Source organism: Serinus canaria, chromosome 12 (genome assembly GCF_022539315.1).
Source record: "Serinus canaria isolate serCan28SL12 chromosome 12, serCan2020, whole genome shotgun sequence".
Taxonomy (NCBI): domain Eukaryota; kingdom Metazoa; phylum Chordata; class Aves; order Passeriformes; family Fringillidae; genus Serinus; species Serinus canaria.
Window position 1 is genome coordinate 15,540,037 of NC_066326.1, and position 15,043 is coordinate 15,555,079.

At 61.4% G+C, this 15,043-nt stretch overlaps 3 protein-coding genes across 4 annotated transcripts; all 3 read right to left on the reverse strand.

Annotated features, from left to right (window-relative positions):
* Positions 1-1,207: 1,207 nt before the first annotated feature.
* On the reverse strand, positions 1,208-2,852 carry HYAL1 (hyaluronidase 1). Its single transcript, XM_009091241.4, has 3 exons — positions 1,953-2,852; positions 1,736-1,825; positions 1,208-1,646 (listed from the first exon to the last, which is right to left on the reverse strand). The coding sequence occupies exons 1-3, from the start codon at positions 2,850-2,852 to the stop codon at positions 1,329-1,331; spliced, it is 1,308 nt and encodes a 435-aa protein (XP_009089489.2). The 3' UTR covers positions 1,208-1,328.
* A 1,182-nt stretch (positions 2,853-4,034) lies between these two features.
* HYAL2 (hyaluronidase 2) lies at positions 4,035-6,918 on the reverse strand. Of its 2 annotated transcripts, XM_050979409.1 has the most exons (4): positions 6,883-6,918; positions 5,629-6,570; positions 4,907-4,996; positions 4,035-4,772 (listed from the first exon to the last, which is right to left on the reverse strand). In XM_050979409.1, exons 2-4 carry the CDS (start codon positions 6,553-6,555, stop codon positions 4,359-4,361), a joined length of 1,431 nt encoding a protein of 476 aa, XP_050835366.1. In that variant the 5' UTR covers positions 6,556-6,570; positions 6,883-6,918; the 3' UTR covers positions 4,035-4,358. The 2 variants fall into 2 exon arrangements, with proteins under 2 accessions (XP_050835366.1, XP_009089261.4); XM_009091013.4 differs by lacking the exon at positions 6,883-6,918 and having other exon boundaries at positions 5,629-6,852.
* A 3,000-nt stretch (positions 6,919-9,918) lies between these two features.
* Positions 9,919-14,857, reverse strand: TUSC2 (tumor suppressor 2, mitochondrial calcium regulator). The gene is made up of 3 exons (XM_030228163.2): positions 14,598-14,857; positions 14,162-14,282; positions 9,919-12,595 (listed from the first exon to the last, which is right to left on the reverse strand). Exons 1-3 carry the CDS (start codon positions 14,747-14,749, stop codon positions 12,530-12,532), a joined length of 339 nt encoding a protein of 112 aa, XP_030084023.2. The 5' UTR covers positions 14,750-14,857; the 3' UTR covers positions 9,919-12,529.
* Positions 14,858-15,043: the final 186 nt, after the last annotated feature.

Here is a 15,043-nt window from a genome sequence, read left to right on the forward strand (position 1 = left end):
CAGCCCCCAATCAGGCACCAGTAGCTGAATACTTGAAGCCTATTAAATTACCTCAAGTTACAAGCACACAGCTCTGATCCCTTCCAGGCATAAGGAGGACTTGAAATTCACGGTAATTTTCTTTGTGTGGATAGCAAGGTGAACTTTGCTTTCAATTTCACCATTTAATACAGAGCAAATATCAGATTTCCTGTAGCTTGGGAGGAGCGTGTCTGAGTGCTCATGAAAGTTAAATCACATTTCACATACAAAAGATACTAAGATAATATTGTTTCCAATATCAAGGTACATTTACCAAGCTATCTCTATAAGAATTAGATAAAACTATTAATTCTGGGCCAAAATCAAATTATGACTAATTTTTTTTCAGGGGCCCCCAGCTTGTCAAAGAACTTGGTAATAAGAGAGTATATGTTTCTGAAAGCTGTGACTAGGGAAGCCAGAGGCCTAATTATGTTTGCTGTGGTATCTTCTCAGATCCTCCTCAATGCAATAATAAGAAATGAACATAAGAAATGCAGCAACTCTGCAATGGTTTACACCAACCAGCTTAAAAACTAAGGGTGCAGCTTTGTAAGACCCCAGTACACAAAGAGTGCCATGCAGTGCAGTCCCAAAAGGAAGAGATTACCTGAATTCAAGCCTAAAATCAGAGAAATGAGCATGTGATTTCCCCACTCCAAGATGAACATCCAGAGGAAGATGCCAACATGTTTATCTCAGCTGGGCCAGGGTTTCATGCCTTCTCCCAACTGCTTTGCAATAGGTACAGTTAATCTGTGGCCTGGGTTACAGAAGTCACTGCTTTTGCATATCATTTGTGGCCTTAACTGCTTTGCATATTGGTTATCCAGGGGAAAATCAAAGGTGGGGCATTGGTTTAAGGCCACTCCTTGTGCACAGTGAGGGGCTGGAGAACACCCTTCCTCAACTACAGCCGCACAATCACATCTTCTCATCCCCTTTGCCTCCACTCTTTGGCCATTCCCCGTCTTTCTTCCATTTCTCATCCTCTTCCCCCATCATCCCCTCTTACTATGTCTTTTCCCATAAATTTTCTTTTTTCCTTGTGGTTTCTCTGAGGCATTACCTCCCAAGCTCCCAGCCCAAAGGACAGCCCTTGGCAGCATCACAAGGCAGCAGTGGTGCCCCAGGAGGACCCTGCCAGCCCAAAACATGCTGCAGCAGAAGACAAGGAGACACTTGCTGGTGCTTTCTGGTTTTATTAAGAATCCCACAGTCAGGTTCTGAACCCCATGGCAAGGGCACTGAGGTAGTGTCACCCTGTCTGCCCCAGTGTCCCCAGGGTGGGAGGATTGTGTGGGGGGTCACTTGGCAAAGCCCTGGGTGTCACAGCGGGGTCCCTGCCACTTGTCATAGCACTGGCAGCTGAACTCCTTGGCCAGTTTGGAGATGTCCTCCCCAGGCTCCAGGCTCCGAGGCACCAGCCAGGGCTTGCCAGCATGCAGATCGATGGTGAAGTGGGAGGGGTCCAGGTGGAGGTGGCCCTGCTGCTCGTGCTGGCGCACACAGCGGCCCTGGCCGGAGCACAGGCTCTGGCTGCACAGCTCAGCACTGGCTGTCACATTGACAATGTAGTGGCCCAGGGGCCCCTCCACGTAGTCCTTCAGCCTCAGGCACATCTCCTGCAATGGCATTTGGTGTCACAGCCCTGCACAGCTGAGGAACTGGGGGTCCCTGCTGACAGGGACCTGCTGCCACCGTCTGCACTCACCTTGGAGGTGCTGTAGTCCAGGCTGCCCCAGAGGATGATGCCAGCAGCACCCTGAGCCGCGCTCTCCCCAATGGTGTTCACCAGGTCCTCCTGCACCCAAGGGAAGAGGAGAAGTCAGCAGTGCCCAAAGCCCCCACACAGCCCCAGCAGAGATAAAGACTCCCTGGTGCCAACCCATCAGCACAAGAGGTGCCCACTATCTCCACATCCCCATCACCTGGGAAAGGAAGTGCAGAGTGTGCTCGAAGGTGATCTGGGAGTAGGGCAGGACGGGGATGGCACTGTCGAGGATTCCCTGCTGGACAGCGAAAGCCTCGGCCACGCGGTGCCGCACATAGGGAAGAACCTTGCTGGTGCCATTGAGGCAGAGGGGCAGGTAGATGCTGGGGAAGAGCGCCCAGCTGCTCCTCCAGAGCCAAGACAGGTTCTTGTTCCTCTGCTGCTCCACATCTGGGCACGTCCCATTGTAGGGCAGGGTGTCAAAGCGATTGTTGTAGCAGTCAGGGAAACCATAGAAGCCCCAGTAGGCACTAGGACGGAGGCTCTTGCCCAGCCACAGGGTCTTGTTCATGAAATCGCAGGCACTCTTCTCAAACTGCTGCTTGGCCATCTCCTCCACCTCCTTGGGAGGCCACTGCGGGTGCTGCTGCTGCACCAGCTCTTCCGACTTCTGCCGGTAGATCTCCATGGAGTCCCAGTTGCGGATCCACAGTGGGCGCCACTTCTCCCAGTCGATGACAGCCAGCCCAGAGTAGTCGGGGCTGGGCAGGGTCACCTTGATGTCCTGGGTGGCCTGGTGGATGTGAGCCTCCAGGCTGGCATTTTGGGGGAGCCCCCCATTCACTGGCACCCCCTCGGATGTGTAGTAGGGGAAGAGACCGATCTTGTCGCTGTAGAAGAGGGTGATGTCCTGCCCGGTGAAGGACTGCTGGTCATTGGCCAACACATCAAAGACCTCCAGGCTGAGGGTGACATTGTGCTCCTGAGCGCAGCGCTCAGTGGGGATGTTCCAGATGGTGACAAAGGGGCGGTTGACGAGGACAGGACCGGGTCCTCCAGCGTGGGTCAGGGCAGGCAGGAGTAGCAGGAGGACCCAGCAGGACCACGCTGATGCCATGGTGCTGTTGTGCTTGGGGTGAGTCCGGGAGCTGCCTGGGGAGAGCTGAGACCTTGAAGCTTTTATACCCTGGTCAGGACCGGCGTTAATCCACACCTCCGTTCCCAAGCGGTGCCAGTCACTCAGGGTATCCTCTTCCTCAAAGTCCCCGAATTTATCAGCAGCTGGAGCCCAGCAGAGCGGCCCCGGAGTGGGACGGCAGCGTCAGCCCCGCGTAATGAGCGGCGGCGGCGGGCTCGGCTGGGAAGGAATGCGCAGAGTCAACACCCCATGACTGGCCGGCGATGAGTGGGCTGGAAAGACAAACAGACACGGACGGGGCGGGGGGAGGAAGGTCACGGCGATGGACGCGGGCTGCGCCGGGCGGGCGCCGCTCGCCAAGTGGAGAGCGCCGGCCATTCCCTGGCGGGAGGAGGGCACTGCCGGGAGGGAGCGCACGGCTCCCGGCAGGACCCGGCGCGACACAGCCCGCGGTGGCACGGGACACTCCCGCGTGGGCACCGCAGCCACAGGAGGGCACTCACTCGTGGGGCCCGGAAGCACAGAAAGGCACGGCCTGGGGACACCCGCAGCACAGGACAGCAGGCACAGCGAGCACGGCACGGGGACTCACAGCAGCCGAGGAGCGTGGGCAGGGAGGTGCCTGTGCCACGCGGGGCCGCTCCATCCTACGGGCACCCCTCGGGACAGGGCAGTGGCCGGAGAGGCTGCACGGGCACAGGCAGAGCAGGACGGCCTCGGGAACAAGGAGCCACGCGAGGGCACCGCTGGGGGACACTCGTGGCACGGGACAGCGGAGCCAGTAGTGTCCCCGGCCCCGCGGGGCTGAACTCATCCCCGGCCGTGGCGCACAGCACGGTGTCCCCACACGGCGACCGCGGTCCCGGGAGCTCCAGCCCCGCATGCCGGGCACTGCCGAGGGCTGGGGGCAGGGCCACGCGGGGAATCCCGCAGGGGGCGGGGCCGGGGCGGGGCCGCACGCAGCCTCCACGTGGGTGGCCCGGCCGTGGCTGCCCACGCGGCTCCTGTCCCGCGGGCCCGCTCCGGCCCCAGCTCGGCGGGGCAGCTCCCAGCAGAGCAGAGCTTTCCCCGAGCTGCATACCAACACACACCGCTTCCCGCCGCTTGTGTCCGCGAGTCGAGCGACCCGTGCCGGCCTCGCCCCAAATCAACCCACACCTCTCAGTCTGACCCAGCTTTATTCGAGGTAAAGCACTTCAGTGTGGGGCAGCACACGGGGGATCAGCACCACGCAGCACCCCCTCCCCGCCCCCGTGTCCCTCTTGCCCCCATCCCTCTCCTTACAACAGGAGAGGGGTCCCCCTCCTCCCCCCATCCCCATGAAGGGCACCTGCACTGCAGCAGCGTGGGTAGAGATGGGGCAACCGCAGAGCTCTTCCCCCACAGCGCCACAGTGAGGGACAGCCCTCCACAATTAGCTGCCTCCCAGGCAGGGTAGGGATATCTTAAATAGGCTCCTCCTACACCGCCACGGAAAGGGGCAGCTCAGTCCAGGGGCGGGTAGCACCAGCTTGCAAGCAGCAACAGCACCCCAAGTCCCAGCGGTGCCAAAGGGCCAGGGGCATGACTGCGGGGGCCAGCATGTGTCTGGCAGCCACTGCCCTGCCAGCCCTGGTAGCAGTGGCAGTGAAAGTGGGTCCGTAGGAAGAGTATGTCAGCAGAGGAGAGCTGGCCCTCGGCCCAGAAGAGGGGGCCCTCGGAGTGGTCAGCATCCCGGCGCCGCAGCTGGAAGTTGGTAGAGTTGAGGTGGAGAAAGACATCGGCATGGCTGTCCTGGCGCAGGCAGCGACCCCGGCCCTGGCACAGCGTCGTGCTGCAGAGCTCTGCTGCTGTCGTGACATTCACAACGTAGCGTCCCAGGTCCCCCTCCAGGTAGTTTTTCATTAACTGGCACAACTCCTAGGGAATGGGAAGCACCAGGGTGAGACCCAGGAAGAAGTAACTCAGATGGAGAGGACAGCTCGGCCACTGGTCTTCCCCTGGGGCAGGTGATCCTTCCACCCATCCACCTCCCACACTGACCCCAAACTTACCCGGTTTCTGGTGTCAACTGCATCACCCCACAGAATAGCCCCAGCTGCACCCAGTGCCGCGCTCTCCCCGATGGTGGAGATCAGGTCTGCCTGTGGGGACAGGGTCTGGTTATCACCAACAGAGCCCATGCAGCACCCACAGCCCCAGCACAGTGTGCTCCAAAGTGTCCACTGCAGGGTCAGGGACCCAATCCCACTCCAGGGAACAGGGACTGTCCCAGTGACTTGGGGACAAGGCTTCCCAATACTGCCCTCCTCCTCAGGGGCTAAGCCAGTACAGCACAGGGGCTGTGAGCTTGCACACCTCAGGGTTCCAGCTGCCAGGACTTGATTCCTGCAGTTCATCCCAGGCATTTCCCTGGAGATAATCACCACTGGTGCCAGTCCTGCTGCCAGACATCCCATCCGTAAGGGAAACAATTTGTGGCCCCCTGTCATCTACCCCAGAGAGGGGAGGAGCTGGGGGTCCTAGGAAAGGAAGCAGCCCTCCTGCTCGCTGGGGCCAGCTGCCAGCCCCATGCCAAATGGTGCTTCCTCCCACCACATGGAAACAGTCAAACCATGGGGTGCCAGTAACACCATGAGTGCCAACACCAGCCTCCAGAGCCACCCTGCTCCATGAGAGCAAGGTGCGATACACAGGCAGAGGAGCCACCTCAGCTGACCCCAAAGCCCAGATGCCCAGGGCTTGGAATGAGGATGTCCCAGTGGTACAGCCCTACCTGGCTGAGCACATTCAGCTTGCGGATGTAGGTGGGTCGGGTGTAGACGAAGACGGGCAGGGAGTAGTCATCGTGGTGCTTCTGCGAGATGCGCATGGCCTCCATCACCCGCGCCCGCACAAACTTGCGGCTGTTGGGAGTGGAGTCCAGGAGCGCATCGAGGTAGATGGAGGGGTAGAGCGCCATGCTCTCCTTCCAGAGCCACTTCAGCTGGTCGTTGCGAGACTTCTCCACATCTGGGCACTGCCCGGTGTAGCTCTCCTTGTTCTTGCTGTAGTCGTGGTTGTAGCAGTCAGGGAAGAGGTAGAACCCCCAGAGCTGTTTGGGTCGGAAGCTCTTGGCCTTGCGCAGGGTTTTGACCATGAACTCCTGGGCAGCCGACTCGAACTCAAACGCTGCCTGCTTGTTCACCTTCTCAGGGGGCCAGGTGGGATGACGCTGTATCACCAGTCCCTGTGACGCCTCCCGGTAGATATCCTTGGGCTTCCAGTTGCGAGCCCAGACAGGCCGCCACTCCTCCCAGTCGATGACGGCCAGCCCTTCTTTGGTGGATGAGCGGATGTACTTCTCGATGCCCTCCTGGAGGCGGGCAAGGTGCTCGGACAGGCTGCTGTTTTGGGGGACACCACCATTGACGGCCACACCTTGACGGGTGTAGTAGGGGTAGAGTCCCAGGCGCTCCTTGTAGAAGATGGTGAGGTTCTGCCCAACAAAGCCCTCGTTGGGGGAGGCGTCCAGGTCGAAGATGCTAAAGTCGAACGACACCTGGAAGCGCGGTTTGCAGTCCTGGGTGGGCACATTCCAGGCCACCAGGAAGGGCCGGCGGGTGAGATGGGGGGCGGCCGACGGCTTCTCGGGGGGCTGCCGGGCCAAGGCCAGCAGGGCCAGCCAGGGAACAGCCACCGCCGCCGCGCAGCCCCCGCGCATCCTGCCCGACAGGACCTGGGGGCGGCGGGAGAACAGAGTCAGAAAGGGGGGCCGGCAGGAGGGGGTGCAGGCAGCGGCCGATCTGCCCGCACCCCCCAAAGCAGACCCTGATCCGAGTCCCCTCCCGGGGCAGAGAGCTCCCGGGGGCTGCGGGCAGAGCCCCGGGTGAGGGCTGGTTCTCGGGAATCCCGGTCCCAAGCGGCTTCGCCCGCTCGTGCTCTCCCGGGTGCCGGCGCGGCGCTGCCTTTGTTCGAGCCGGGCAGACAAAGCGCCGGGGCGCGGCCCCCGGCGGCCCCGCTCCGCTCCCGCTCCCCGCGCGGCTCTCACCGCGCCTCAGGCCATCCCCCGCCGCGGGCTCCTCCAGCACCGCCGCCGCCCCCCCCGCCGCCGCTTTTAAACCTTCCGGCACTCACCACCCGCGGGGGCGCCGGCCCCGCCCCCGCGCCCCGCCCGCGCTGCGCCGCGCTGGGCTGGTGGCACCGACCGTCGCGGGTCCCCGGGCTCCGGAAGACGGCGGAGCCCCGCCGAACACACACACCTCCGTGGGGCCGCGGTACCGGGCACCGGGGAGTCATCCCCCTGTCCCGCCGCGATTGGTACGGCCCGGGAGGACCCGCCCCCCCACGCGGCGGAAAGGGGCGGGGCGGGGCCGCGGTTGGGGCCGGCAGGGGGCGCCACGGCTGGCGGGGGGAGCGCGGGCCTGAGGCGGCCGGGGGTCCCCAAACCACGGGAACCTGGGACGGGGCTGGCCCCAGCGGGCTGGTGGTGGTGGTGGTGGTGTCAGGGGTGGTGCTGTCCCCTGGCGGGTGGTGGTATGCCCAGGGTCATGGTCACTCCAGGACCACAGTGACTGCAGGTTGGTGGTGACCCCAGGGCGTGGTGTGCCCAGGATCATCATCACTCCAAAGCGGGGACTCTGGAATGGTGGTGACTCCAGGATGGTATACCAGGATCATGTTGTCCCTAAAAAGCTGGTGATCCTACAATGGTGGTGACTCCAGAGTGCTTGCAAGCCAGAATGCCCGTGTCCTCAAGGTGGTGGTGACACCAGAAGAGCAGTGTCCCTGCAGCAGCAGTGTCCCTGCAGCAGCAGGACGGTGGTGACCCAGGGCGGTGCTGTGCCGGACAGGACATCCTGTGCAGGGCTAGGGCAATCGGTGCTGCTGACTCAGCCATGGCCCCGTGGGCTTCCTGCCTGGAGAGGACAAGGGGGGCCATGGGTGTAACAGGGCTGGGGGGGCTTCCTTCCCAGAGCGCTGTTGAGGCTCCAGCCGGTCCCCTCCAGCAGGCAACAGGACAGGCAGGGCTCAGGGACCAGCCATGTGGCATGTGGCAGTCCCCATGTGCTGCCTGTCCCCCGCCTGCCCTGGCCAGGGCTGGCCCCATTGGGCTGAGGGCCATCGGGGTGCCCCACGCAGGAAGCGCCAGACTGCGAGGGTGTGTCGGGGCCGACAGGGGAAGGAAGCGGGATTGAATCTACGGAAGTGCTCCCCAGCCACCCAGCAGCTCCCTAAGGATCAGGCGGGAGCACCAAGCCCAGCATTGTTCGGTGTCAGCTCCTGGTGCCTCACCAAGCCCTGGCCACAGGCACCCGCAGCTGGCTCCAGTTAGTGGCACCACGTAGGTGTCAGCTTTTGTGGTGAAGCTCCCACCGAGAGGGTGACAGCCCTGCTAGGGATGGGCGCTGCATCCAGGCTGGCCCCTCCAAATCCAGGCTGCACCCCTCAGCTTGGCCTGGCCTGCAGGCAATGCCAGGCACCAGCTGGGAGAGGGGATGGGCAGGTCAGCCGCTGGCCGGGTGTTGGCTGCCAAAACCCTTGGGAGAGATTATGGGGAGCCAAGAAGTCCCAGCGCTGCAGGCGCTGCCCTTCCCCTCTGGGCAGTAAACAGGCTCCCTTCGCCAGCAGCTAAAACTTTCCATCCTCCTCGTGTGAAGGTATCCAGCCCCGCCGGCAGTGGGGTGGCTGGAGGGGTCACAGGTTTCCACTGCTGGGAGGGCTGGAAGTCCTCGATGTGACGCAAATTCTCACTGCTGTCCCCTCAGTGGGAGCATCACCTGACTCACATTCCCTCTTTCCTTCCCCCAGGGAAGACTTGCTTTTGGGAAGGGGCAGCTGGGCAGATCCAGCCTCCCCTTGCCCTGCCGAGCTTGAGATCGTTCCAAGTCATTCCCAGAGTGTAGAGGGGTGCGGGATGGCAGCACCAGGCAGCGACCGGGGCGAGCTGAGCAGGCAAGCTACTCCAGGCAGGCAACAGGAGGATGGGAATCTCTCATGGATGGCAGATAAAGATAACGGGAGTGAGTCACAGCTACTCGTGCCAGACAGGTCCAGGCAAGGTGTGAGAGGAGGTCAGCTTAGGCATGGAGCAGCCATGAAGCCAGAAGGGGACATCGGCAGCTGCCTTTGCCCTGGGCTGGGGGCTCCGGGCATGGCCCTGCCCCACGGGCGACAGGAGGGGACTGTGGTGGCCCTGGCAGACACAGAGATGGTCATGGAGCCAGAGAGCCACAGCCTTGTGTAACCTCGCCGGGCTGTACCGTGAGGTTACACGGTCCCCTTCTAAGGCAGCAGGATCCATCCATCTCTCCTGGGGCAGGAGTCCCTATGGATGAATGGGCCACAGCCTCATCCCCCTGAGGCCGGAGGGCAGGCACCACACACTGCACCACTCACTCTCATGACAGCTTTCATCAGCGGCTCGTTTCCGAGCCGGCTTGCACGGAGGAAATGATGAGAAGTGACGGTGGCTGCAGGAAAACACTTGCAGGGCTGTCGGGGACAGGACGTGGGGAACAAAGTGAGATCACACTTGCCCCACGGACAGCCGGCAATGCTCGGGGGACGGGCGGCATCCCGGCACAGGGTCACGCCGGCTCCAGAACGTCAGGCCCCCGTGATTAATGAGGCACTGATTTGGCAGGCGAGGAAGGAGCGGACAGGCGGATCCTCCCCCCCGCGGGGCTCGGGCGGAGCCATGGCAAGAGTCAGCTCGAAGCTGGGCTGCTGCGAGCCCCGGGTCCTCAGACCTCCGTCCCCACACGGGAGGGGAGAGAGGCCCGAGTTCCAGGCCTCGGGAATGAACAAGGAAAATACAAATATTTCACATTAGTTATACATTTAAAAGGTGTCACGGCAGCTACAAGTAGAGAGTCACACCCTGACAAAGCCACCAACTCCTGCCAATCCTGTGTGCCAACTGGAGAACCTGGAAATGGCTGTGACCCGGGGGCCCTTCCCCATCAGCTCGGCCACACGTGCACAAACACCCCCTTCCCGAAAACACGGGGGGCTCAAAATGCCGGCAGCAGAGTCCACCTCCCCTCAGGTACATCTGCCTTCACCAGTAAGACAGCTCTGGGACTTGTGGGCTCTACAAATAATTTTATTGAAATTTAACAAAAGTGGACAGATGCACTGGGAGGAAGGACCATAAGTAGTGTACATTTCCCAAACCCATGGGTCCTACCCACACGCTAGAGGAGCAAGGAGCCTAGTGTCGGTGAGTACGATTCGGCTACACATCCACACGGGAAAGCACAATGTTGCACGGAAATTGTAAAAAAAAAAAAAAAAAGAATCAAAAGGAAAACTTTTTTTTTTCTTGCTCCAACACCACAGTGGACACAGATACTATTTACAGTGACCTTCACATTTTTAAGACCCTCCAGGTGCTCTCAAGGCCCTGCTGCTGCAGGATTGCTGGGCTCCTGGGGGCTGGCTGCTGTGGGGACCAGCCTGGGAAGAAGCAGGGCAGGACACAGCTTGTTGGCAGCCTGCAGAAGTTCGCCGCCACTCTGGTGACACTGAGGGGGTAGAAGAGTGGGAGAAGGCATGGGTTTTGGGGAAGCATGTTTAATACGCTGGGGGAAGGATGGGCAGCCTGTCAGAAAGGACAAAAGCATCCTTGCTAAGCTGGTTACAATCTCTGCCCCCTCCCCCAGGTTCAGGTCATGCCTTGCCAACAGATTTTTGGCCGGTAGCCAGGTGAGGGGCTCCTCACTGGGGCATGCAAAATAGTGCCAACCCCCTCCCCACTCCTCCTCCTCCTCCTCCCCCCACGCCCAAGGCAGGGTCGGTGCAGTTTCATGTGCCCTCAAACAGCAGTGGGGCAAGGCAGCACAGACAGTGTGGCCACGGTTTTCTCTCCTCTTCCTGGGGACAGCAGCTCCTGCTCTCCTGTGAAGCCCATGGGATGCCCTTCCCAGGGAGCTCCGGCCAGGAAGAAACTCAAGAGCAGGTGGTGCAAATAAGAAACACTTCAGTGAGGGATTGTTTTAAGACAAAACTCTTTCAAGCAAGCAGAACAAAAGATGTCAAAAGAAGTGCCCAGCATCACAGTGTAGATGAGCCCTGCCCTTCCACTTTCCTGCCTGGTGGCAGCCAGCACATCCATTTCACCCTGTGTGCTCACTCCTGTCGATGGGAACCGCGGGTGGAGGGACGTGAAGGGAAGAGGTGGTGACAGGAAGACAGCAACAGCCACGTCGCTGTTATCTCCCCGAAGCTGGGAATGTGGCCCCGCGCCCGGGCGGCTCTCGGCGGACGCGGGGATGGATACATCCAACGTAGACACCGACAGGGCTGGCAGCCAAGTGCCAGCAGCTTAAATTAAAAATCGAGGTAGCAAACATCTGAAGTGCTTAGAAAGTAAATAAGTTCTGGGACGAAAGAGGAGGAAAGCCGAGCTGACTGCCATGGGGAGTAGGCGCTGACCCACTTTAAAGCTGTGCCTGCTGCCGGTCCTCCTCTGCCTGCCCGGTCTGGGCACAGCTGAGCAGGGAGGCAGGGGCTCCTCATGCTGCCAAGGGGCATTTGGGGTCAGGCCTTTCCCCCAGCAGCTGGACACACACAGGGGTGAGAGGTTCTTCGGTGCCACCAGGACCTCGACCTTCTTAGGTGGGAGGAAAGAGGAGAAAAGAGCAGGACCCTCCGAGGTGGGGCAGCAAGCCTCCCTTTAAAGTGCATCGCATTTCTCCTCCTGCCACCAGCTGGGATGCGGGAGGAACCACAGTTCACATCGCCAGGGAGATTTCCAAGCCGGGGCAGGTACACCAATTGATTGTTTCGGGGGCACAGGGAAGGAAGACAGGATTCCTTTCCTGCTTGGCTCAGTCGAGGCCCAGCCTACAGGGAGGTACGTTCAAAGAGCAGCAGGGGTGAGGAAGCTGCCCGGCAGCCCAGCCCCACAGCAGGTGAGGGACGCGCTCAGCAGGAGCCAGTGTGAGAGTGGGGGAGGCAAGTCCGCTGTGGAGCTTGGACCTTGCTGCCACCAGCAGGGGCCAGGGACTGCAGAGATCTCCAGCAGGCAGCAGTAAAGCCAACCTTCCCAGCGCTGGCATAACTGGGGAAACGCAGTGGGGGAAGAGACCGAGGTCTAAGAGAGCGGCATCTGATCTCCATTCCCTTCCCGAGAGGAGAGCAGCAGCCAGCCCAATGTGCTTTGAGACCCCTCAGCCTGCTCTGCTTATCCGCCATCAACAAACCCACACAGGGGAGCGTCACATCACTCCGGTGTCAAAGGGACATGCTGCAACACTGGCCATCTGACCTGCGGGCCCCAGGGACCTCGGGGAGCAGGGCAGGGCGTTACCGTGCCCCGGCTCTCCCTGGGCCGCATACCTGAGAAGCAGGGGATTCTCTCTGACGAGAAGTGCAGGCTTGCTCTCCCTTTCACAGCTCACAGCAGCTTGTTTGCAGTTCCAGTTACCCATCAAACGTCGGCTAGAGGCTACAAAAGGTATTTTAGTCTTCTGACTCAAGCGAGGATGTTTTTAAGCAGTCGTTGCTCAGAGTCACCCATCTCCTGCGAAGGCCTGCTCCGTCCTGCCTCACCTCCAGGCGAGGGGAGAGCCGAGCCACCATCCTGCCACACAGCTGGAGTCCTCCTCGGTGGGAACACGATGCAGCCTGGCCCGGTGAGGCTGGAGGTGGTGGGGCAGGGCCTCCCACCCACTGGCAGCGATGTCTGGGACTCACACCTCGCAGATAATCACTGGGAAATCCACGTGAATGCGAGGATGCTCTAGTTTCACTATGCCCTGAAAGAAGAGTCAGAGTGGTGAGCAGAAGGGATGGCCAATCAACATCCCTGAGCCCTGCCAATCACCCAGTGACAGAGAACACTGTGCCCTGGAGGAACCGCGGGGACCACGCTCCATAAATGGCCTGTGACACCAGGTACGCCTGGGCAGCAGCACACAGAGCAGCAGCCCTTTGCCCTTTGCACTCACCCCTGGAGAGCAGAGGGCAGCACGGCTGGCTGCCGCACATGGCAGGGCGAGAAAGGAGGGAGCTGCTCTGCCAGGCACTGCCCGTGCAGCAGCTGCTGCGTGACTGGCAGATCTTGGCTGTCTGGGCTTTTCATGCGGCACCTTTCATTCACGGGATTTAGAGCAATGAAAAGAGCTCTCTGAGGGAACGCAGCCGGGGCAGCTGGCGCACAGAAAAGCGGCTTTCTGTGCAGGGGGGAGGCTGCTGAATGCAACTCCCTCCACACCAGCCACAGGAACCCTTCCCATGCCCCATCCCAGCCTTCTCCTGTTACAGCACCAGCTGGGCGCTGGGGCAGAGGGGGAGCAAGGGCCCAGGGCTAGGCCTGGGACTGCAGAACCAGAGTAAAGCCTGTGTTAGCAAAGGACTATTCAGTGCTGGTACCTGCCCTCTCCAGCTCAGCTGAGCTTTCCAACTGGGTGAGTTTCAACCCACATGAACGAGGACTCAGTTCCACATGCCAAGCCTGCCTCTGCTAGAATGCCAGCCCAGGAAGCAGCACCAAATCCTTCCATCCACACAGCACTCAGAGGGGTTCCATCCAGCTGAGAGGCTGCCCGCTCCTCAGAGTACACTGACAGCTCACCCCAGCTGCTCACTACAGCCATGCCTTTCTGCTTAATTAGCGAGGACTTCAATAGAGGCTCTTTCCAGCCCTGGTTTGATCTGCTCTTTCCTCCATTTATGCCCCCAAAAGAACTCTACATGCAGGCTCTCCTGCCCCTGCACCATGATCCTCACTTGACATCCCAGCCCCTGCCCAGCTTCACACCACTTGCATATTTAAAGAGGAGAGTTTTCTACTGAAGAGCAAACCAGAGAGCTGTCAACACTGCTGAGGAGCTGGAGGGGATGTGCAAACTCATGTCAGCAGCTGATGGGCCCTGGCGGCTGCTGCCCAACACAAGCCTGGCCCTCCACAGTGACATGACACTGGCTGAGGCTGCACAGCACCCTACACTTCGTGGAAGGTGCTTGGTAAGGGGACGGCCATGCAGAGCTGCCTGGTGCTCTGTGCCCCACAACATACACCTGGCTGAGCTATCTTTCCCCTGCCAGGCAGTTCTGAAAGGCTCAGGCACTGCTTCTCTCAAAAAAAGGCAGCTGAAGGGTGCCACCAGCTCTCCTTTCCCTGTCACAGCCTCAGATGACACGGGTGTGAGCCAGGACACACAGGAATCATGGCTCTGAGGCAGAAACTGGGGAGGAGGAGAGAGCCTCCACCTTTCCAGTAAGAAGATGCCCCGAGGGAGATGTTTCTTGCAAAGGCCGGACTTCAATTATCACCGTGGAGCTTCCCCCCATCCTTTCCCTCATCCTTCTCCGCACCTTACCTGAGGTATCAGGTTCTTGTGGATCCTCTTCAGCTTGGCGCGCTTCCTCCCGTTCTTGGTGACGATTGTCTCCTCGTAGAACTCGTGAGCAAGGTCCCCGTCCTCATCGTAATACATGGAGCTGCCGAGAGCATAGGGGAGGCGTGGGGTGAGAGCCTGCGGGCCCTGCCGGCTCCCTGCGCCCCGAGCAGGGCCGGGGGCTGGGCAGCCGGTCCCGCTCCTCGGTGGAGCTGCAGCGAGCACCCGCTGACACCCCCCCGACCCCCGCGCCGAGCCTGTGCTGGGGCCGGCCCCACGGCAGAGCCCCCGCTCCACGGCAGAGCCCCCGCCCCACGGCAGAGCCCCCGCTCCACGGCAGAGCCCCCCGCCCCACGGCAGAGCCCCCGCCCCACGGCAGAGCCCCCGCCCCACGGCAGAGCCCCCACCCGCCTCTCACCCGCGCCGTGTGAACACGAAGGGGGTGGCGGCGCGCGCGGCCCGCGCCCGGGCCAGGGCCTGCTGCCCGCCGGGGCCCTCGGGGCCGCCGCCGCCCGCCGCCGGGGTAGCGAAGGGCCACAGCCCCCGCGACTTGGAGCCGCTGGCGCCCATGGCGGGGGCGGCGGCGGCAGGAGCGGGGCCGGGGGGGAAGGGACGGGGGCGGCCCGGAGCCGCCCGGCGACACCGACCGAGCGCCGCCTGCGCCGCCGCCCGCGCCACTTCCGGCGCCCGCGTCACGTGATACCGGCGCGTGGCGCACCCTCTTCCCCGCCCGCCGCCGGCAGCGCGGGAATCGCGGGTTCGAGTCCCGCCCCCGCCACTCCGCACCACGTGTGGGCACCCACGGCTCGCCGACACCGGGGAGACTATGCGTCCCGTTCCGTCCCTTCCCCCAGCCCGCCCCGC

What these genes read in the sequence shown, in the direction of transcription:
- HYAL1 (XM_009091241.4), bottom strand. Translation starts at nt 2,852, where the DNA reads ATGGCATCAGCGTGGTCCTGCTGGGTCCTCCTGCTACTCCTGCCTGCC. An exon ending in CTCTGCACTTCCTTTCCCAG is followed by an intron (nt 1,826 to 1,952) that starts GTGATGGGGATG and finishes CCTTGGGTGCAG; the next exon opens with GAGGACCTGGTGAACACCAT. An exon ending in TGGACTACAGCACCTCCAAG is followed by an intron (nt 1,647 to 1,735) that starts GTGAGTGCAGAC and finishes ATGCCATTGCAG; the next exon opens with GAGATGTGCCTGAGGCTGAA.
- HYAL2 (XM_050979409.1), bottom strand. Translation starts at nt 6,555, where the DNA reads ATGCGCGGGGGCTGCGCGGCGGCGGTGGCTGTTCCCTGGCTGGCCCTG. An exon ending in AGCTGAATGTGCTCAGCCAG is followed by an intron (nt 4,997 to 5,628) that starts GTAGGGCTGTAC and finishes CTGTCCCCACAG; the next exon opens with GCAGACCTGATCTCCACCAT. An exon ending in CAGTTGACACCAGAAACCGG is followed by an intron (nt 4,773 to 4,906) that starts GTAAGTTTGGGG and finishes CCCATTCCCTAG; the next exon opens with GAGTTGTGCCAGTTAATGAA.
- TUSC2 (XM_030228163.2), bottom strand. Translation starts at nt 14,749, where the DNA reads ATGGGCGCCAGCGGCTCCAAGTCGCGGGGGCTGTGGCCCTTCGCTACC. An exon ending in TTCGTGTTCACACGGCGCGG is followed by an intron (nt 14,283 to 14,597) that starts GTGAGAGGCGGG and finishes TGCTCTCGGCAG; the next exon opens with CTCCATGTATTACGATGAGG. An exon ending in ACAAGAACCTGATACCTCAG is followed by an intron (nt 12,596 to 14,161) that starts GTAAGGTGCGGA and finishes CTCTTCTTTCAG; the next exon opens with GGCATAGTGAAACTAGAGCA.